Below are 22,614 nucleotides of genomic sequence, written 5' to 3' on the forward strand. Positions count from 1 at the left end.
CCTTGAAAAAATTATATGTGTAAGACTTTTATGTAGGAATATAAAAAAATATTTTTAAAGGACATTTAAACATCCCTGTATAAATGGATATACCATATTCGTGGAAAAGAAGATTCAACAGCATAAAGATGTCAGTTCTATACAAATTAATCTATAAATACAATGTAATTAGCATTTACAGGCAGAGGTTTGGGCAGTTAGGGAGAGGGGCTGAGGCTTGCCCTACCAGTTTTCAAAGCCAATGAAAAAAGATGACACATAATCTTATAAGGTCTCTGGTTTTATGATATACATGCATGAAATTTGAAAAAAATCTATTGAATTCAATGATCAGCACATTCCTTAGTCTATCTTCCCAGATAGTGATTATTTCCTCCAACTATTTGACAGGAGTTGATTGTAGAATATTCTGGATTGGGATCCCGGGGAAGACCTGTGCTTGACTGATTGAAAAGACATCCTAATATGCTTAACACCAAGACAACATGTAGCAAAAAACTTTTATAAACTCATATTCTTGCCTATAAGAATGGTCATAGACAAATACAATATGATTTCTCTTCAATGTGGAATCTGAAAAAAAACAAAAACAAACTTATAGATACAAACAACAGATTGGCAGTTACCAGAGGGGCAGGGTACTGAGGAGAAGGGGAAGCTAAGACTTGCAGTGGTAATCACTATGTAATGTATACAAATACTGAATTATAATGTTGTACATCTGAAATATATATAACGTATACCAATTTCACCACACACACACACACACACACAAAGAATGGACATATTTTACTTTTCTCCATGGCACAAAAGTGATTAACAAGCTTCAGACAGAGCCTGGGAACTACTCTGTTCAAATTCCTCAGATTTGCACACCAGAGAGTATAGGTAACAGAACAAGTAACACCTGGGCGCCTTTACCAGGAAGCAACTTTTACTGAAATAGAACGGCTCCTAAAGATGTCTGCCTTTAAGTAGGACCATATCTCTAACAACCAGAGCCCTGTTAAATATACCCTTAAATAAACTAAACGAATAAACCTAATAGTACAGGTATTTAGTATGATGTACGGTAATGAAATAACCATTTTTGGTTGAGCACGGCTGATTCAGAACTGTATATAGACAACAGATTTGTTGCTTACATACACTCTTGAATTGGAATAATACCCATTTCATCAAATAGAGGATGATTATGTTCTCACATGCTATGGCAAGTTGGCATGTTCTCATTCATCTAGAGCACACTTCAATTTTAACTTTAAATATGGTTTTAATTTTAAGTATAAATTAAACTTAAACTCTGTTTAAGTGTTTGATGAACTGCTAGAATGTTTTCCAAATTTTAAATTAGTTACTTTAAAAAGAAAGTGTTAAAACATAATCTTTTTGTAAGAGTATATATGATGGTAAGTAAAATACATGGTCTCGGACCTTGTGGAATTCATTGTCCGTTGGAAGAAAAAGACATAAAATTAACAAAAGAATTTATTGTAATGTTATGCTATTTGCAAAGAAAAACTAATACGACAAAAAAAAAAAAGTAACAGAGCCTACTTAGCATAGTCAAGGCCACTTTGAGAATTCTCAGGTAGAAGGCAAGTGCACAAGGAAAAAGGGAAAAGCTTGAGGAACTAAAAGGCCAGTTAGGCTGGAGAGTGGTTAGAAAAATGATGCAACAGGAAACCACTGCAAGTCTGAGACAAGGGAGTCACATGATCTAATTAAAAGATTACTCTCGGCATCTGTGTGAAAACTGGGGGATGACGAGAGATGGTCTAAGAGTGAAAATGTGTTGTTAGGGTAGTTGTAATTACTCTGAGAGCAGGTAAGGAATGAAAATCCTTCTCCCAAATCTACCAAATGTGGACAAGAACGGTAATTCCAAATGCCCTGAGAAACATGCTTTTAATTTAGAAACAAAGTCTAAAAAAATTTACATACATAAATTCTAGGAACTGGGAATTAAGTGGAATTCCTTAAACCAGAAATTGAACTATCCGTGGCAATTCCCACTATCCAACCACTTCTAGCAGTTATCTGATTGACGAATATGTTTACTTGGGTTAAATCAAATTTTCGCCCACTTTAAACACTTCTAGGACGCAGGCGAGTTCATGTTTAAAAAGAAAAGATGAAGAAGGGCAAGCGAACAGGATGATGGAAGAGAATGCTGGCGAGTAATCTCAAAGATCCAATCGGTCACCAGGAAAAGTACTTCTAAGCAGCCTCATTTAGGTGAAAGAAAGAAGCAGCTTAACCGGCAAATTTCTTACTTATATTCTTCCTCCTTGTCGAGGAGGTCCCGCCTAGGTGTAGCAGGCTGCCGAACGCGCGGCGGGAGCCGAGTTCCTGAAACGGGCCGTCTCTGTAAAGAGATCGAGACTTTCAGACCCGGAGTGAACGTAGTTTGCCATCCTCTGGCCCGCCCGGAACCCACTCACTACCCAGGAGACGGGTTGAACTGACCCGGGCGCCAAGACCTCGCCCCGCCATCTTTCACGACCGCGACGCCGTTACCAAAGCAACGACACCACTTCCCGCGAGAGCTAACTCATCCCTAGCAGCCTCTCGCTGAGGGCGCCTACTCCGCTCACTCCCACGTTTTGCGGGGAGAGCTGGGCAAGGCTGGGGTGAAGGGCTGGGGGCAGGGGTCTGGGCGTGGGCTCCGCTGCGTCTGTGCCCCTCAGCTTTAAAGGCTTTACAAGGCGTTGCGCTGCCCCTGGGAAGCCAGTGTAGTGCGTTGACTTATAAATTCTTAAGTTGGCGTGAACAATTTTCAACCAACCAAGGTAGGCAGGTCCATTGCCTATACTCAGTAGGAAGCAGCACGGTAAAGCCCCTACACCGTTGTGCTTTTTCAAAGTTAGTGGACAATCCGATCTACACCTGTTTTGTTTAAAATGAACTCTTCAGTCGCCTTCTAAGTTCTGATATCTCACGTTTATTGATAGCATGGGTAAGCGCTCAGACTCCCAAGTTAGACCTAAGTTTCTGTCCTGGCTGTGCCACTTACTAGCTGTATAGTCTTGGATAGATCACTCTACGGTGACTAATAAGTAAAATGAGAGTAAGAATAGTGCCCAGAGTTACTACGAGGAGTAAATGAATTGTGCTTATCATTGTGCTTTTAACATAGTAAGCAGTCAAAAGTTCCAATTTGGGGGGAATAAACTTGAGAGCCCAGAACAAACCTTTATATTTAGGGTCACATAATCTTCAGCCAGGATGCCCAAACCATTCAGTGGGGAAAAGAATGATCTTTTCAACAAGTGGTACAGGGACAAGTGAATATCCACGTGCAAAGAATGAAGTTGGACACTTTCTCACATCAAGTACAAAAATTAACTCAAAATGGATCAAAGAGTTAAACTTTAGCTAAAACTATAAAGCTCTTCAAAGAAAACAGGTGTAAATTTTCACCATCTTGAATTAGGTAATGATTTCTTGATATGACACCAAAAACACAAACAACAAATGAAAAAAATCGATGAATTGAACACTGACAAAATTAAAAATGTCTTTTTTCAAAGGATATCATAAAGGGAAAAGGCAGAGCACAGAAAGGGAGGAAAAATGTGCAAATCTTACATTTGATAAGAGACTTGTATTTTGAATACATAGAGCTATTAAAACTCAAAAATAGACAAATAACCCAAGTAAAAAAAGGGCAGGGATTCTGAATAGACATTTCTCCAAAGTACGTATACAAACAGCTGAAAACAAATGAAAGCTGCTCAATATCATTAGTCTTCAGGGAAATGGAAATCAGAATTACAGTGAACTACCACTTCACACCCACTAGGATGACTATACAGTAATCAAAAAGATGGACAATAACAAGAGTTAAGGAGGCTACGGAGAAATTCAAACCTTCAGATACTGTATCCAAAATATAAAATTGTGCGGCTGCTGTGGAAAACAGTCTGGCAGTTCCTCAAAAGTTTACACACAGTTACAACATGGTCCAGCAACCCACTCTTAGGTATAGACCTAAGAAAAATGAAAACATATACTTCATAAAAGAATGTATACACAAATGCTTATAGCAGCATTGTTCAGAATAGCCAAAATGTGAAAATAACCCAAATGATCATAAACTGTAATTAGTAAGTAAAAAGTATTATATTCATACGATATTCGGCACCAAAAAGGAATGAAGTACTGATACATACTACAATACAAATGAACCTTAAAAACATGCTTTATGAAAGAAGCAAATCACGAAAAAACACATATGATCCCATTCAAACATGACCATATAATATATGAAATATCCACAATAGGTAAATCTATAGAGATAGTAGATTGGTGGTTGCCAGCTCTAGCATATGATGGGGAGTTGGCTAAGTGGTCATAAGGTCTTTCTTTTTTTTTTTTTTTTTTGGCAGAGGGATAGTAATGAAAATGTTCTAAAAATAATTGTGATAATTGTTGCACAACTCCGTGAATATACTAAAAGCCAATGAATAGTACAGTATGTGGGTGAATTGTAAGAAGGTGAAATACATCAATCAAGTTGTTAAAACATTAAAAATAAATTATTAAAACGAAAAAGCCAAGAAATAAAGCACATCATACTAATGTTAATCAAAAGAAAGCTGGAGAAGCTATATTAATTTCAAACAAAGCTGACTTGAGAACAAAGAAAATTATCAGCAACAAAAAGGAGAATTATATAATGATAAAGAGGTCAATTCTCCAAGAAGACGTAACAATCCTTAATGTGTCTGCATCTAAAATTTGAGTGTCAAAATGAGGCAAAAACTAATGGAACTGCAAAGAGATATAGATAAATCTACTGATATATTTGGAGATTTCAACACCCCTCTTTTAGTAATTGATAGATCAAGTAGGCAGAAAATTGGTAAGGATATAATTGCCCTGAACAGCACTATCAATCAACTCAATCTAATTGACATTTAGCAAATACTCCACCCAACAACAGGAGAATACACATTTTTCTCCAGGTCACGTGGAACATTTACTAAAACAGAAGACATTCTGGCCCGTAAAATGCACATTAATAAATTTAAAAGAATAGAAATTATGTTAGTTTCCTCAAGCTGCTGTAACAAAATACCACAAACTGGGTGGCTTAACAGAAAACAAATGTATTATCTAACAATTTGGGGGGCTAGAAGTCCAAAATCAAGGTGTTTGCAGGGCCATGCTATGCTCCCTTTGAAACATGTAGGGAAGACTTCTTCCTTGCCTCTTTCTTGTTTTTTTTTTGTTTTTTTTTTGTTTTTTTTTGTTTTTTTTTGTGGCAGTTGTCACTTCTTGGCATTCTTTGGCTTGCAGCTGCATCATTCCAATCTCTGCCTCTGTAGTCACATAGCATTCTCCCTGTGTGTCTCTGTCTACACATTTCATCTTCTCATAAAGACTCCAGTCTATTGGCTTTGGACCCTGTATCATGTTAGTTTCAGCCTATTAATAGTGATGTTATTGGCTAGGAATGCCTAGGAGTACACATCTGGGCCCTTACTACTTGTGGTCACCCCCACAAACATCCTACACACACAAAGACATTTCCCCAACCAGAACCAGTGTTGTAGCTGGACTGGATCTTATGGCTCTCACTATGACTGCAAAACATATCTCAGTAACAACCATCAGGGAACTTTGAGAAGACAAAGTTTATTACTCACAAGCCCCAGAGGATACATGGCAAGCCCAAGGGCCATGCAAAGAGAAAGGGTTGGGGATAGACAGTGTGCAAACCTGAGGTTCTGCCTTTATCAGGGTTGAGAATGGGGTGCCTATGGTTTCACAGGTTCACTTTTTATTGGTGAGTTTTAATACATAAGACTAGGAATTAGGGTGCAGGAAGGGATACATGGGTCTAATCAAGCAGTCAGTTATCTAGGTTACCAGTACTTTCTAAAAGGAGAACTTCATGGGAGGGGGAAGACTGGATCCTTATCTAGTTGTTTATCTAGTAACTGTATCATCCAGCTAACAATATGTTTATTTGGGATGGATGTGTTTGAAATGGATGCCCCAGCTTAATGTTACATATATTACAATTTTAAAAAGCTTATTGCCAGGCACTCATTTTACAGAGCCACCCTAGTGACCACATCATAACTTGATCACATCTGTAAACACTCTATTTCCAAATAAGGTCATATTCACAGGTTGGGGTGGGGGTGGGGGTTTAGGGCTTCAACATATCTTTTGGAGGGATGCAATTCAACTTATAACAGAAATCATACAAACTATGTTCTCAGGCCACAGTAGAATCAAATTAGAAATCAATAACAGAAAAATAGCTGGATAATACCCAAATATTTGAAGGTTAAACACACATTCCTAAATAATACATGGTCAAAGAAGAAGTCTCAAGAGAAATTTGAAAACATTTTGAACTAAATGAAAATACAACTTATAGAATCTTGTGAGATGCAATGAAAGCAGTGCTTAGAGTACTTGGCATTAAGTGCATATTTTAAAAAGGAAGAAAAATCTAAAATCAACAATCTAAGGTTCCACCTTAGCCAATGAGATAAAGAAGAGCAATTTAAGCTAAACAGAGCAAAAGAAGAGAAATAAAAAAAAAAAATTAGAGCAGCAATCAATGAAATTGAAAACAGGGAAACAATCGAAAAAAATCACAGAAACCAAAATCTGTTTTTTTGAAAAGATCAATAAAATCAATAAACCTCTAGCCATGCTAACCAAGAAAAAAAGAGTGAAGACACAAAATTACCTGTTCTGTGTTCTGTATGTGATGGTCAGGTACAACCACAATAGAAGACACAGGAAAGGCTTAGGCAGACAAAGTTTATTATATTCAAGATCCTAGAAACAGGAGGCGCAGCATGACATACAGGATTACATGGGAAAACTTTAGGGTGGTCAGGAGACAAAACAGGAATGAGGGGGAAAAACCTAGGCTAGCCTTTATTGGGGTTTCCACAGGAGAAGCAAGGCAAGGCATGGAAAACAGTTTAGAATTGGCTAGTTTGAATAATTTCGGCAGGCCTTGGGGGATAAGAGCTGTTGCTAGTTGCTTGGTAACCGGCCCTGGGAGATTAAGGCAGAGGAATATTGCCTTTTGGGGTGAACAGGACAGATAGAGGAGATATAATTTTGGATTGAGTAGTTTGCATATCAAAGACATACTTTCGGCTGAGCCCTTTGCTATCTCTGAGAACTGGCTAGCTCAAGGAGAGACAATCTATCCCAAACAGAAAGGTTTTTTAAGATGTCAAAACATCATAATATACAGGAAATTTAAAAATATAAACAATACAATACTAGTGTCAACAATAGACTATAGATTATCATTAATTATCCCATAAACATTAAAAAGATAATAAAGGAATACTATAAACAACTCTATATCCACAAATTTGATAATTAGATGAAATAGACCAATTCCTCAAAAGATGCAAACTATCAGAACTTACACAAGGAGAAATAAATAATCTGAGTAGTCAGAGACTGAGTCAATAATCTTCCAAGAAAGAAAGCATCTGACCCAGATGGCTTTACTGGTGACTTCTACCAAATATTTAAGTAAGAAAAAATACCAATGCTCCACAATCTCCTCTAGAAAAGAGTAGAGGAAATACTTTCTAACTTACTTCATGAGTCCTGCATTACACTAATACTGAAAGCAGTTAAAAACATTATAAGAGAAACTACAGATATCTCTCACAAACATAGATATGAAAATCCTCAAGAAATATTTGCAAATTGAATCCAACAATGTACAAAAAGAATTATATGACACAACCAAGTAGGATTTATTCCAGGTATACAAGGATGATTCGGCATTCTAAAATCACCACTGTAATTCAGCACATCAAGAAGAAAAAGAAGAAAAATTATATAAATTGATGCAGCAAAAGCTTTTGAGAAAATCCAACAACATTCTCGGCAATCTAGGAATGGGGGGAACATCCTCAACTTGATAAAGAACATCTATAAAAAAACCTACAGCTAACATCATCATACTTAATAGTGAGAAACTAGATTCTTTTTCTCTAAGATCAGGAGCATGCAAATATGTCCTCTCTCATCATTCTTATTTAATATGTCTAAAGTCCTAGATAATAATAAGAAAATAAAATAAATAGTATACAGATTAGAAAGCAAGAAATAAATGTCTTTGTTCAGAAGTAACCTGAGTGTCTATGGTGAAAATCCTAAAGAATCGACCAAAAAAACTTCTGGAACATGAATGAACTTTAAAAGCATGCTAAGTGAAACAAGCCAGACATAAAAGGATAAATATTGTATGATTCTATTTATATAAGGTGACTAGAAGAGGCAAATTCAGAAAAATGTGGTTACCAGAGAATTAGGAGAGCGGGGACTGAGGAATTAATTTTTAATGGATAGAGTTTCTGTATGGGATGATGAAAAAGTTCTGAAAATGGATAATGGTGACCATTGCATAGCTGTGTGAATATATTTAATGTCACCAGATTGTACACTTAAAAACAGTTAAAATGGTAAGTTTTATGTTATGTATATTTTATCACAATAAAAAAAATCCAAATAGAGGGACATCCTACAAAATACCTAATTAGTACTTCTCTAAACTATCAAGGACATCCAAAGCAAGGAAAGTTTGAGAAATTTTCACAACCTAGAGGAGCCTAAGGAGACACGACAACTAAATGTAAAGTGTTATCCTGGAAAGAATCCTGGAACAGAAAAAGGCATTAGGTTAAAAAACCAAAGAAATCTTAATAAACTATGGACTTAAGTTAATAATAATGTATCAATTATGGTTTATTAATTTTAACAAATGTACTATATTAATGTAATATGTTACTGACAGGGGAAACTGGGTACAGGGTATATGGGAGCTCTGCACTATATTCTCATTTTTTTCTGTAAGTTTAAATTTTTTCTAAAAGATATAGACTATTTTTAAAAAATAAGCTAAAAGAGACTTTTGCTCCAACAGAATTGTTAGCTCGATCATGGTGTACCCTTATACTGCAAAACAACAAACATTTCTGAACTTGAAGGAATTAGGAAAAATTTCTGTGTCCTCCTGACATATCTTCCTCCAGCTTTCTGCCCCCTCAAATAAACAAAACTGATTCTTCAAACAGGCAACTAAGAATAATAGAACTAGCCTGAGAAAATACCCATAAAAGAACTGTGCTCAGAAAACAAGGCTTAGGTCAACAGTAATATGAAGGAGCTGAACCTGAAATCCTTACTCTTAGCTACTAAATTCACTAAAAAAGGCTAATGTAGCTCCAGATTAGTGGAGTGGAGTGCCCAAATCTTTTTCCGAGAAAAAATATATCTACTTAAGCCCACCAGCTTCCTGGATTAGGATCAAGAAAATGTGAGTTCACCATAAAAAATCACCAGGCATAAAGGAAGCAAGCCACTATGAGTGAGTAATCAGAATAAATAATATTTAGAGCCACCAAGAAAGTCAGATACTAAAATTTATCAGCTGTTAAATATAGAATACCTATCCAGAAACTATCTAAAGAAATAAGGGATAGAATCATAATGATGAGCAAGCAACAAGATTATCAGGAATGACCAAGCAGATGTGATGAATAATTAATGAAGCTTTTAGACATTAAAGATATATTTGTTGAAATGGAAACACTCAGTGGATAGGTTGAATGGCAGGTTTAACACAGGTAATTTGTAAAGTATCTAAAAAAGTTATCCAGAATGAACAGAGAATGAAAAAGAGATGGAAAATACGAAATAAATATCAAACAATTATAGAAGTTAAACTGAGAAGATCTGACATATAAATAATCAGATTGCAAGAAGGACAGATATTAAGAAATCAGAAACAATATTACAAAAATTAATTACTTAGAATTTTCCGGAATTTAGGAATGACATGAATATAAATTCAAGAAGCACAGAATGTGGCAAGGAAAATAAATTTAAAAAGCCATTCTTAGACCTGTCATAAAATTCGAAACACCAAAGAAAAAGAGATCTTTAAAGCAGCCAGAGAGAAAAAAGACAGCCTACAAAGAAACAATTAGACTGAAAGCAAATGTTTTAATAGCAACAATGGAAGCCAGAAAACAGTAAAATGAGTGAAATCCCAAGATAATAAGCCCCATTATAATAAGAATTTGGATCATTAATGATTGGCTGCCTTCTGTCTAGCCCCGTTTTCAAACTTTTACATTCCTAGCAGATGAGACAGAAGACATGGAGGAAAGGGTAAGGCTGGGTGAGAAAAAGTGAGCACCCTTTATTGCCAGTATTTTTCCAACCCAATCTCCTTTGATTAGATTGACTAAATGGGCTCCAGCTAAAGAGAAAATTACTATAAATGCTGCCACTATTCTGGAAGTTCTAGCTAGTGAGATGGGATCCAAAATTGGCACCATTGACATTTATTTTGAAGCAGCCACCAAGTGGTGCCAAAACACAACCAGGATGAGCAAAGATTTTAATTATAGAGTCAGACCACTAGAATTTCTGGCCAATCAGCTAGACAGACTCAGATGACTCATTTCAATTTTCGCAATAAACCTACTCTTCTTTTTACACAATCAAAATTGAAAATTTTCATCTTCACCGATCTTACTATAAGGAGATTTTATTATATCTTCAAAGTGATCAAAGAAAATAATTTCAGTCTAGAACTGTGCACATATGCACTAACACTATATTACAAGAGTGAAGATGAAATAAAGATATCTTCAGATAAATACAAACTAAGAGATTTACCACCCACATTCTCATATTAAAGGATCTTCTAAAAGATGTACTCTCAGAAGAAAGAAAATAATACCAGAGGAATACTTGGAGACGCCAGAAGAATACTAAGCCAATAAAATGGTAAACATGTATGTAGGTCTAAAGAAATAATTTCTCCAAAATTACCACTAATAATAATGCCTAATTTGTGGTAATTAGTTTTTTAAAAAAAGGAAGATTAAAACATGGGATTCTCATCAAACTGGGAATAGAAGGGAATTTCTTCAACCTGATAAAGAGTATCTCAAAAAAAAAAATATCTAAGATCATACTTAATAATAATAAAAAAAAGTTTTCTCCTAATATGAGGACCAGGACAGAGATTTCCACTTTTAACATGCCTATTCATAACCATAATGAATAACTAAAGTTTCCATCCTGTGCAATAAGGTAATTTAATCAATTTATTTATCTTGGAAAGGAGAAAATAAAATTCTCTATTCACAGATGACATGATTGTCTTATTAGAAAATTCCAAAGAATTTAACAAAAAAAATCCACGGAACTATTTAGTGAGTTTACCAAAGTTTTAAGATACAAGGTAAATATACAAAAACTAATTGTAGTTCTATATTCTAGCAATGAAAAATTTGAAATTAAAATTTAAAATGCAGTCCTATTTATAATAGCACCAAAAGAATATGAAATGCTTAGGTATAATCTACCAATATGTGCAAAATCTATATGCTGAAAACTGCAAAACACTGCTAAAAGTCATCAAAGACCAAATAAATGAAAAGATATTCCATGTTCTTGGATTAGGAGACTTAATATTATGAAGAAGTCAATTCTCTATAATCAATATTCCAGCAGGATTTTTGTAGGAATCAACAAGCTGATTCTAAAATTTATATGGAATGATAAAAGAAACTCAATGAGTTAAAACAATTTGGAGAAAGAACAGCAACGTTGGAGGACTCACAATTCCTGATTTTAAGATTACAGAAATTAAGACAGTGTAGTACTGACAAAAAGTGCAGACGCATGGATCGGTGGACTAGACGATAGTCTAGAAGTAAACCCAAACATTTAAATAAAGGTGTAAAGGTGCAAAGGCATTCAAGGGAGCCAAAGGATAGGGTTTTCAATAAATATTGCTGGAACAATTATAAATCCAAATGAAAAAAAGTTGACTTTGATCCATGTTTCACATCACATAAAAAACAATTTGGCAGTGTCTTATTGACATATAGTTACCATACAACACAGCAATCTAGATGATTGCCCAAGACAAATTAAAACATATATCAAATATAAAAAATTACATATTATTGTGGAGGAGAGACTGTTCTTTGACATGACTGCTCTCTGTCCTGCAGCTGGATCTGGGTCAAAATGGAGGTTGCTTTCTGCAAACCCCGCTTAGAGACTCTCTGATTATAATTGACATTCATTCTGAAATAAATCAGCACCCTTCTCTTGCCTCCTGCTTTGTGCTTGTTCCTGGAACAGGTTGTTGTCCTGATGCAGTGAAGCATGTAAAGTAATTTCCTGTACCTGGTAGCATTCACACACTAGAGCCATGACTATTCTATTCCCCCTTTACCCTATATAGTTCTTTGGCACCTGCCAAGTGGTGTGGGGCTCCATGTCATCTTGCAGCACCCAAGACATGCCTCTTATGCAAGTTTCTCTTAATTAACTGACTCTATTGACTACCAGACTGAAGTGGCCAGCCTCTTTATTTGGTCTTTCCCTGCCCTCTACTTATGGAAGTAGATTTTTAGTCTCGGGGCTTTTTCCTGGGTCTCTGTGTTCTAACAACTGTATGATTCCATTAATATTAAATTCTAAAAAAAGCAAACCATGGTGACTGAAAGCAGATCAATGGTTGCCTGGAATTGGAGGAGAAAGGAAGGTTTTGACTGGAAAGAGCCAAGAGAAACTTTTGGTTGTTAGAAATGTTTTATATCTTGATTATAGTCGTGGACATATGACTGTATATAAATGCCAAAACTCACTAAACTATAAACTTAAAGTGGGTGAATTTTATTGTGTGTAAATTATTCTTCAATAAAGCTGGGAAAAGATTGGTTAAGACATTCCTAAATAATTCGTAATATTCAGTTTGACTTGTTTGAATCACTTTTCAACTGTCATAGATGTCCATACTTCTCCACATAGTATTTCCTTCTGTATCATCAAGTGTTGGTTGTACAGCACTTATTAAAGGGGCTCTACTGTTTTCTCTATAATTTTCTTCCCTGTCTCTGTGCCCATTTTGCAAGTTTTGATGTGAATGTTCAATCAGTGATAATCACATTGCTTCTGGCACTTACCTGACTATGACTATGAGATGCATTTTGACTTCGGATATATTAAAATGTGAAGAATAAAGGACATCTTGGGATTGAAATGTGTTAGAAGCAAGTGAGGTTTAAATCTTGGTGAAATGAATCTTTTCTTATTATGTAATAGTCTATCTCCAAAAATGCTTTTTGATTGGTCAGTTTTATCTGATATAAATATAACTTGACATTCTTTTGATTTGTCACCTTCCTACTCTATCTTTCCCCCATCTCTTTACTTTTAGAGATCAGCCCTATTTTGACAATTCAAGGGCTCTAAAGAACCAACGTTGGTGTTTAACAGAGACCACGATGCCTAGTGGGAGGGAAGTGGATACTTCATAGAGTAGTTGCAGTACCTTTAAAGTAAGACTTGTTTGTAAGTACCAGAGAGACACCTCTAGGGACACCAGAAATATTTGAAATACAGTGCAGAAGTGAACAATGTTTTCTGTCAGCAGATAAGCAAAAGCCAGCAATATCTGAGTATTAATGTAAGAATGACTCCTATCTCTGACCCCAAATGAGCAAATTCAGGGTACAAATGTGCAAAGTATATACATGTGTTTAAAAGCCAAGAAAGATTCCATTAAAATGTTAGCGTTGGTTAGCACAATGATTTTTTAAAATCTGTATGTTCTATTTCACTACAAAGAATATACATTACTTTTGTAATATTTAGAATACTAAAAATAAAATGAAATGAATTTGAGGCTACCCATCTAAAATACAATTGAGCCATAGTCGTACTGAGAAAAGGCCTCTGGATTTGGCAAGAAAAAAGTTCCTGCTGGCTTCAGGAAGGATATTTATAGTAAAGTAGAAGAATTAGAAGCCATATTACAAAGGAATGAATGGAAGGAAATTACTATAAAAGTATGTTTGAGGAATTTGGTGCTGAAAAATGGTTGCACATGTCTTTTGAATCAGTCCATATCCTCAAATCTGAGGCTGACACCTGACCAACTGAACTGCCTTGCCTCATGCTGGTTTCTTTACTTATGTCACTTAAAATTTTTACCACGTCATCTCTTTTTGTTAGAATTTTTTTCTACTTTTTGTTAGATTTTACTTTAAATAATTCATTTAAAATGAGACTTTAATCATAGTCAAAATTTTCTTTTAATAATTATTTGATTCCTTTTAAATTAATGTAATCTTAAAAAGCTGTTATTCACAACTCTGAAAACTGTAGGTTATGATTTTCATAAGTGCTCTCTTTCAGAGTATTCATATAATTTTATATTTTTCCCAATAGTTTTCTAGAGATATCAGAAATTGAACAATAATTGTCATTTTAATTTTTTACTTAAAAATATCCAAAGCCAAACACTTCTTTGTGGCACCCTTGGGAAGTGACTATTCTTTTCAACATGCTGTTTTGAAGCATAATAGAATCAAAAATAGCAGCATATACATTAGTTTAATTAAAACAAGCAAATGCAAACAATATAATAAATCAAATATACATTAAAATGTATGTATACAGTACTATATGCGGTAATAGGCTATAGAAAAGTCATTTTCCTATAAAAGCCATGCTGAATACATAAAATGAATAGTCAAGAAAAAAAATTTTTTCATCTCACTGCTGTCCCTAAAATTGTTTATACAATCTATTTTGGGAGGGAGGGCTTATTTCTGGATGTTATTTTTTCTCAGCAGATTGACAATCAACAGCAAACAAGACACATTCACATCCCTTATTTTTTGTTATGTATTTTCCAGCAGCTGTTCCCTACCTTAGAACATTGTGTAATTAATGTCAGATCAGGTCAGACAAGAGTGTGTTAAATCTGTAGCCTTTCCTGAGTAAAAGCAGAGCATTAGCTGTAATTATTCAAAATATTCTCTATGCCAATGTTTATGGGCATTAATTATTAGATCAGGTTGTAAAGCCGCACCATATTTTAATCTGTTATCCCCCGAATGACAAGGTTCTCCTCAAGTCCTGCCTTGATAATACCAATTTTCTGGTGTCTTTCAGATAATATTTATCTATCTACTAAATGACTAAAAGAATCGGCTGCAAGTCAAGTCATGGATGGCACATATTTTCTCTCACAGTGCCTTGCTTAAATAAGGAAGTACTCTGTGATAACAATGCATGTGATTGCTTCTACTGTAAACAGAACTTGCAAATTCAAAACCAGTCTTCCATAATTCAATTCTACAAATATTTCAACATTTTTATATAAATTGATATAATTCTATGTAGCAACCACATCTGTTTTGAAATAATGTTCAGAGTAATGAGAATGTATAAAACATAGCATTTGTCCTATGGAAACATTGTGAAAACAAAGAGGAATTTAAAGGATGTTGTAAATTCTGGATCTTTAACCAATTAAGTTCATCACTTTGAGTATAACCTGGATATACACTCACATTAATTCAATAATATGGAGCTAGAAACTGGATAGAGACAAGGCTAATGGAGAGGGAAGGGAAGCTAATGGGAATTCAGTTCAATGTGTGCATGAAGCAAATACAATATGGAAAATGTGAATATCTAAGATATCCTTGACATTACTTATAAATAGAACCCCAATCTACTCAAGATAAAGTATTTTTGAAGTTTAGATTAAATTATATCACAGAATCATGGAATTTTAGAGCAGGTCCTTCATTTTATAGTAATGAGGAAATCAATTTTTAGAGAGATATTTAAAATTCACTCAAGGTTATATGGTTCATTAACAGTAGATTTGGAGTTAAAAGCCAGGTTTTATGACACCAACTCCATCACTCTTTTTACTACAAAAATTTTTTAAATTAGAGTAGTATTTTTATAATCAGTATAATTATTTTATTTTCTATTATGTATTTCAGAATCAAAATTTAATTCTTAGAAATGCTATAAGTACAAGGTTTAAGAAAAAAGTTCTATTCTGCCATTATATGTACAGCCAACTATAAAAAGTATAAAAATAACACACTCTCTACTTTAGAAGTAAAAACTGGGCTAGGCAGGAAAATTCATTACATATAAACTGTATGTTGGGAGTTCATAAAATGTTTAAATTAATGTTGGAGGAAATGAGACTGAAAAAATACAAAAGTCATGACAATGATCTGATTGAATTTGTGATTAAGTAATGGCTAAAACATATAATAAATACTGTAGGAATTCAAGAAGGGAAAACTCCTGGAAGTCTTGAAAAATAAGGAAAAACTTCACAGAGAATGAAGATTTTGATCCAGGCCTTAAACAACCTGTAACATTTAGCAAGCATTGGAAAACAAAAATCATGTGGATATAAAGAGAAAAGGAAGTGACTGGGATATCTGGAACAGAGGATTACGGTGGGTAGCAGAGAGTAAGAAGGTGTGAATGATACTCAGAAGACATTGAAGGTTCATGAACCTGGCAGTGGTATTGTAATTAAAAAAAATTTAATGAAAATTTACCTAACAGGAGTGAGTAAAATGAATAAGTAGAGAGAAACTATGTGTAGGCGTCCTAGCTAAGAAACTATCTTGGTAATCTAGACATTTAAAGTATTTCAAATAAACTAAATCATACTTTGAAAGACTATTGTGCAAAGAATACACACTTTCGACTCAGACAGATCTGGGCCTGATTCCTGGTTCCAACACCTAATATCTGTGCAACTTTGGATAAGTAACTACCCTGAGTCTCAATTTCCCTATTTGTAAAACAAAGAAACCCATATTGTAAGTCATTATGATAACCAATAGACGGTAGTTACAATTATTTTAAAATGCTCTATGATTCATAGTTTTTACCTTTTTTGACTAGGCTTCGCTGTAGTTAGGCCCTGACTTTATGAGGCCTCATAATCAGAGTTGTTTCCACATACAACGGACTGTCTTGTAGGGTAGTGAATATCGCTAATAAGCATTCAAACAAAAGCTGAGTGAGACTACATGCATTATGGATATTGTAGAAAGGGTTCTTGCATTGATTGAGGCATTTGTTATGGACTGAATGTGTGTGCCCTCCCAAAATTCATATGTCAGAACCCTACTTCCCAGTGTGATGGTATTAGGAGATGGGGCCTTTGGGGGTAATTAGAATTGTATGAGGTCATGAGAGTAGAGCCCTCATGCATGGGATTAGTGCTCTTATAAGAGTCACCAGAGAACTTGCTTCCTCTTTCTGCTCTCCACCATGTGAGGATACAATTAGAAGTCAGCCATCTGCCACCTAGAAAAGGGCCCTCACAAGAACTCGATCATGCTGGCACTCTAATCTCAGTCTTTCAGTCTCTAGAACTATGAGAAACAAATGTCTGTTGTTCATACCACCCAGTGTATGGTATTTCTGTTATAGCATCCTGAATGGACCAAGACAACATTGAATTAGATGATTTCTCCAGTGTTAATATTCGATTGTCGAAGAGTTTGAAATAATCTTTATAGATGTATTCCTTAGTAGGAACTTTAAATGATCAATAATTCGCTGAGCACGTAGCTCATAGAATAGGTGTTATCTAAGCCTTTGTTACTCAAAGTGCGGTCCATAGCCATGGATTAACAGCATCAGTACTACCTGGAAACTTATAAAATACAGAATCTCAGTCCACACCCCAGACCTACTGAATCAGAATCAGAATTTTAACAAGCTCCCCCAGAGATACGTATGCATGCATGTTAAAATTTGAGAAGCACTACTCTGGGCTTTTTAGAATTGTAAGAAACATTCTCATGTTATTTCAATTAACGAGGATCTATTGTGAATATACAGAGGAGAGGTCACTGGAAGAAAAGGAAACAGTCTCAATAACTATATAGCCAGGCCATGGGGAACTGGAGTATCATAATGGAAACAATATAACTTCAGCAATCTGCTTACTTCATCATCCCAACAACAGCAGACTTTTATTACTCCCAATCCTAGTACTCAGCCATGCAGTTACTATCTTTATTGCTGCTGCTTCTGCCAATAACAGTGAAACAGCCCTTTTACATCAGGTGTCTCATTCGGTCTCTAAAAGAAGTCTCTGTTAGTATTGGCCAGTTATTGGACACAAGGGCACCACTCTTAGCCAAAGCTCTCATAATAGCTTCACTCTAAACCTAAGCATGGCCACCTATGCTTAAGGGCTGCTTCCAATCTATTTTTTTAGAAGGGGGCTGTGAGCAGTTCAGGTACCCAAATATTATGCCCTATATCACAAATATCTTAATATTTGTTCATTAGTTTTATGTAATAATAGGAAAGAACTTACCTTAGGTAGTTTAGATAATAAGCTAAGTTGGAGAGACGATAAAAGAAAAATGATTCAAAGATATTTAGAAATGTATTTTTCAAGCATTCTTATATAGTATGAAATTATATAACAGAGCTCAATCTTTATTAACTGACTGAATATCTTATTTCAGAGTTTGGGTGAAGTAACTAAAATTTTCTGCATGAAAAGCTTATTTTTTTTTTATTTTAAAGCAATATATTTCTGATGTGACGACAAACATATTCCAGTAACCTGATATAAAGCATCATATGATAAGACTACTGAAAACAGAGATAATAAACAAGAATAGAGGTGCTGTCAGCCATTGCATCTGTCAAGAGAAAATTATTTAAATAGATTTATACCTTAAATAGGTATAAACCCAGAAGACACACGGAAAAGCTTGAAATAGAAATGCAGCAATTAACATCTGTGTTTGCCTTTAACACCTTATCACTCAACACTTTCCAATACTCCTATCTGGGATTCCTTCACATGTTAACTTCCTGAAAATGAAGTTAATTCCCCAAAGCACTGAAGTTGCTTCTTTTTTCAATCTTGTTCACTTTAGCATATCTTTAAGCTCACTTAAAGAAATACTTTCAGACCAAGAGCTTCACTATATACTTCCCATGCATCCTCTCCCATTCATCTCAAGTACTAAGGAGAATGACAATAGTGCCTAAAGTGCGTTGTTAACAAAGTTACATACTAGGACTTAGAGAAACCAAACAGGAAGCATTTTGTATACCTGAACTTCAGTTAAAAATACTATTTTGAATTAGAAAAATTCATAATGCCAAATATACTAGCAGCTCATTCTTTCACAAATAGGCTATTATTAACCCAAGCTTTGTGATTATATTTAAAATGATTTCATGAAACCAGAAGTTTTTGAGCTCAATATTTTGACCACTGCTAAGTCTGATTGCTTAAGACATTTGCTGAAACTAGAGTTAACAACCTCTAGCTAGGCTTAATTTTTTGCCTACCTAGAGACCAGTCAGGGATTACCCTGCTGCTCCTTCATTCTGCTCGACTCAAAATGATATTACCCAATAATGCAGACATCACCCCACGGGCTGCAGTTCAACTTTTGTGTAGTTTTAGTTCTCTGCATGTGATATACATTTTTTGGTGTTCAAGTGGAACTACACACCCTGACATTTTGGGGGCAAATCTAGAGTCTTTTACCTACTACAACAGGTGTCTTCTTCAAAGCAGGGTGTTCAAACTTTTTTAGAGTTGCTTTTTAGGCTGAAATGTTCAAGAGTGATGGTGTTCTATCATAACTCCATTATCTCATTTGAGACAGGTTTATTAGGCAGGTCTTTCTTTGTCCTTTACTGGAGACAGTAAATAGCAACTTGGCATAAATTTCGACTTGGCATAATATGAAATTTATCTTTCTTAGAAAGGTGTACAAAATCTGGGTAAGAGTTACAAACAACAGTTAAACAGCTCAAGAGAGAGGGAAAGTACTATTCGTTATATTCTAAGCGTCTGGGACTTGGTAGCCTATGAAAGGAAAATTGACCAAGGGTCTCCAGAAACAGTGACTCTCATTGAAGCTATGGCATGTTTTATAGTTGCGGTTTTTTTTTTTTTTCCTCTTACACACTCTACTGCCACACATGCCAAAAGTGCTTTCTTGGAACACTCATCATGTGTCACATTCTTGCCTTATCTTGGCTTCAGCTAGCTATCAGTTAATTGACTATCATCTCCAGGGGACCCCAACCTTGAACTGGTACTGGTCTGTGCCTGTTAGGAACTGGGCCACACTGCGAGATGTGAGCAGTGGGCAAGCGAGCAAAGCTTCATCTGTATTTGCAGCCACTCCCCAGTGCTGGCATCACTGCCTCGGCTCCACCTTAGGTCATTTGGCATTAGAGTCTCATAGGAACACCGGTCCCTGGTGTCAAAAAGGTTGGGGACTGCTGATACAAACTGTTATCCCTCCCACAGTTATTTTTACTTTAGTTAGGGACCTTCTAAGGGCCAATACAAGCCTACTTAAATGCATTAAAAATATAATATTTCTGGGACCATTTCTTCCTCTAGAAGAAATAAACCTTAAATGGTGGAAGATCACCTAACTAAAGGTCAGACTCACCAAGTCCCAAGGCTATTCCAGACTAAGTGAATAGTCTGGAATTAGTTGTTGTGAATGGAATGAGAACTCTCGAAGGACCTATAGGCCTACCTTGTGGCTGCTTTCTTCTCTGGCCCCTACCATTAGTACCTACTTAACAGGACAGATTCTACCTCCATTCCTAGTTTGAATGGTCATTCCCACTGCTGGGTCTGGAAGTTTTCATAGGACTTAAGCCTACTTGACTTTCACCATAACCATCCTACCCCTTTTAGACCAATAGTTCTATTGGACACAGTCCCTTGAACTCTGTGATTTAATTATCTGGATACTACACACCAAAAGGGGAGAATTATAAAAATTATATATATATATCCATGTATATATGTACATATATGTATATATGTGTATATGTATAGATATGTATGTATTTATCATTACAGAATGTTCAACAAAATATTTAGCCTATATACTGATCTAGTAATAGACACTAGGGATATAAAGATAAATAAATAAATAAACTAAGGTCCCTGAGCTCAAATTCTTATAGTAAAAGAAATATACACAATAAGCAAATTTGATACAAGGTCCTATGAAAGCCCAGAGGAGAAACACCTAACCAACCCTTGGGTAGCGAACCATCTTTCAACCTGAAGGAGATGGGATGGGAGAAAGAGAGAGTTTCTCTGAGAAAATAATGTCTTAACTGATTCTTGACAAATGAACAAATGTTCTGGTAAAAACTGAGGAAAGAAGATCAAATTCAAGATTAACTGAGTAATCTATCAGATCAACCATTTGCAGAAAACAACGATAAACTCTGGACATAATACAAAAAAAAAAAAAAAAGACACCAAAGAGTGACCAAAAGCAGATAACTTATGGAAGGAAAATTATAGTTGAGTGAAGGCAATGACATGGAATTAATTTCCTGTTTTTAGGGCTTTTAACCTGAGAACAAGCTGTAGTTGGTATGGCTGAGAACAAGCTGTAGTTGGTATGGCATGGGATGGCTAAAATTCTGATTAAAACAACCAACAAACAAACAAACAAAACCCCACAGTCTTCCTGCCCAGAAGAACCAGAGGACAGAGTTGGGGACAACTGGAAAAGAGCGCCAGAGAGAGAGAACCCAAAATTCTATGTATAAACTCTACCCGAATTTCTAGCTGACCAATGAATTACACATGCATAGGCAGATTTCAAGCAGATATGTTGTTGGGTGGGGGGAAAATAAATGAACAAACAAATTAACAAGTGAATGAAGATTGTTTTCCAGTGCCAGTTTTTATAAAGCAAAGTTTCTTACTGCCTTATGTTCTACTTCCTCAGAAATCCCTATTCTCCTCATTGTCCCATTTCTATTCCTATATAAGGCTCAACTCTACTGCATCACATTTCATGAAATCCTTTGAACATTTGTATTCTTTCCAGCTAAAAAAACTGAGCTAAATGATTGCCAACTTTATTGCAATTATATTCAGTCTCTGGTTTCCAAAGGCCTGAAATACTCAGAATGTACCCATAACAGTGATGGGTACATCTTTGGATTCTGAAAATCAAACAAGTATTACAAGTATTAACAGCTTTATAGCTTGAGGACCTCATGCAGTTTTGATTACTCACATTCTGGGGGCTGGCTACACATCCTTCTGGAATCACATTTTCTTCTGAAAGCATCTGTATTTGCCTTAGGTATTAAGTCTTTGAAGGCTTCTTTTGGTAGCTCTCCAGGCTGCTATTTTTTAGACTTTTTCTAGACCAGGTGTTCTATTGAGATCAAAAGCTGAGGTAAAGTGAGGAATGGTGGTACCTGATCATTACTATAGGACTTCCTTTACTCCAGCTCTGAAACTTTGCCATGTATTTGAGAATAATATAGCAAAGTTTCTGAGCCAGAAGCAGAGATCTCTAGCACAGAGACCACAAACTGCAGTAGAAAAGTATTCCTTTTCTGTAACTGCATCATTGAATTGAATGAATAAAGAAAAGTTTTTTCTTTAAAATCTTTTTTAAAAGAAGGGAGAGATTTTCTCACCTCTGCTGATTTTCTCTCTCATACTGTTTGAAGGAGAATATTGGATAGATAAAGAAGAAAACTGAGGTGAATAGCCTGTCACTGGAAAGGAATACTAAAGGATGGGAAAACAACAAATTTGTCAGTTCCTTAAATAACCAGAAGAAACAATTACAGTTAATTGTCTCTGAATTATCTAGCTATGACATACATTCAAATCCTTTATTTCTAATCTTTTGCCTTTCTTCAATTTTGTCTAAGGCATAACATCTGAATTTCATATCCCCCTTCAAC

At 35.4% G+C, this 22,614-nt stretch overlaps 1 protein-coding gene across 2 annotated transcripts in view; it reads right to left on the reverse strand.

The window, feature by feature from the left end:
- TEX9 (testis expressed 9) overlaps positions 1 to 2,577 on the reverse strand; it is a 57,800-nt gene extending 55,223 nt beyond the window's left edge. For both annotated transcript variants that reach the window (XM_015596113.2, XM_015596112.2), the window contains exons 1-2: positions 2,470 to 2,577; positions 2,277 to 2,368 (exon numbers count right to left, since the gene is read on the reverse strand). In XM_015596113.2, coding sequence (XP_015451599.1) covers positions 2,277 to 2,368; positions 2,470 to 2,496 — 119 coding nt within the window. In that variant the 5' untranslated portion in view covers positions 2,497 to 2,577. The remainder of the gene's footprint in view (positions 1 to 2,276; positions 2,369 to 2,469) is intronic.
- Between the last annotated feature and the right edge of the window lie 20,037 nt (positions 2,578 to 22,614).

The sequence above is a fragment of the Pteropus alecto genome, unplaced genomic scaffold (genome assembly GCF_000325575.1).
Source record: "Pteropus alecto unplaced genomic scaffold, ASM32557v1 scaffold86, whole genome shotgun sequence".
NCBI classification, from domain to species: domain Eukaryota; kingdom Metazoa; phylum Chordata; class Mammalia; order Chiroptera; family Pteropodidae; genus Pteropus; species Pteropus alecto.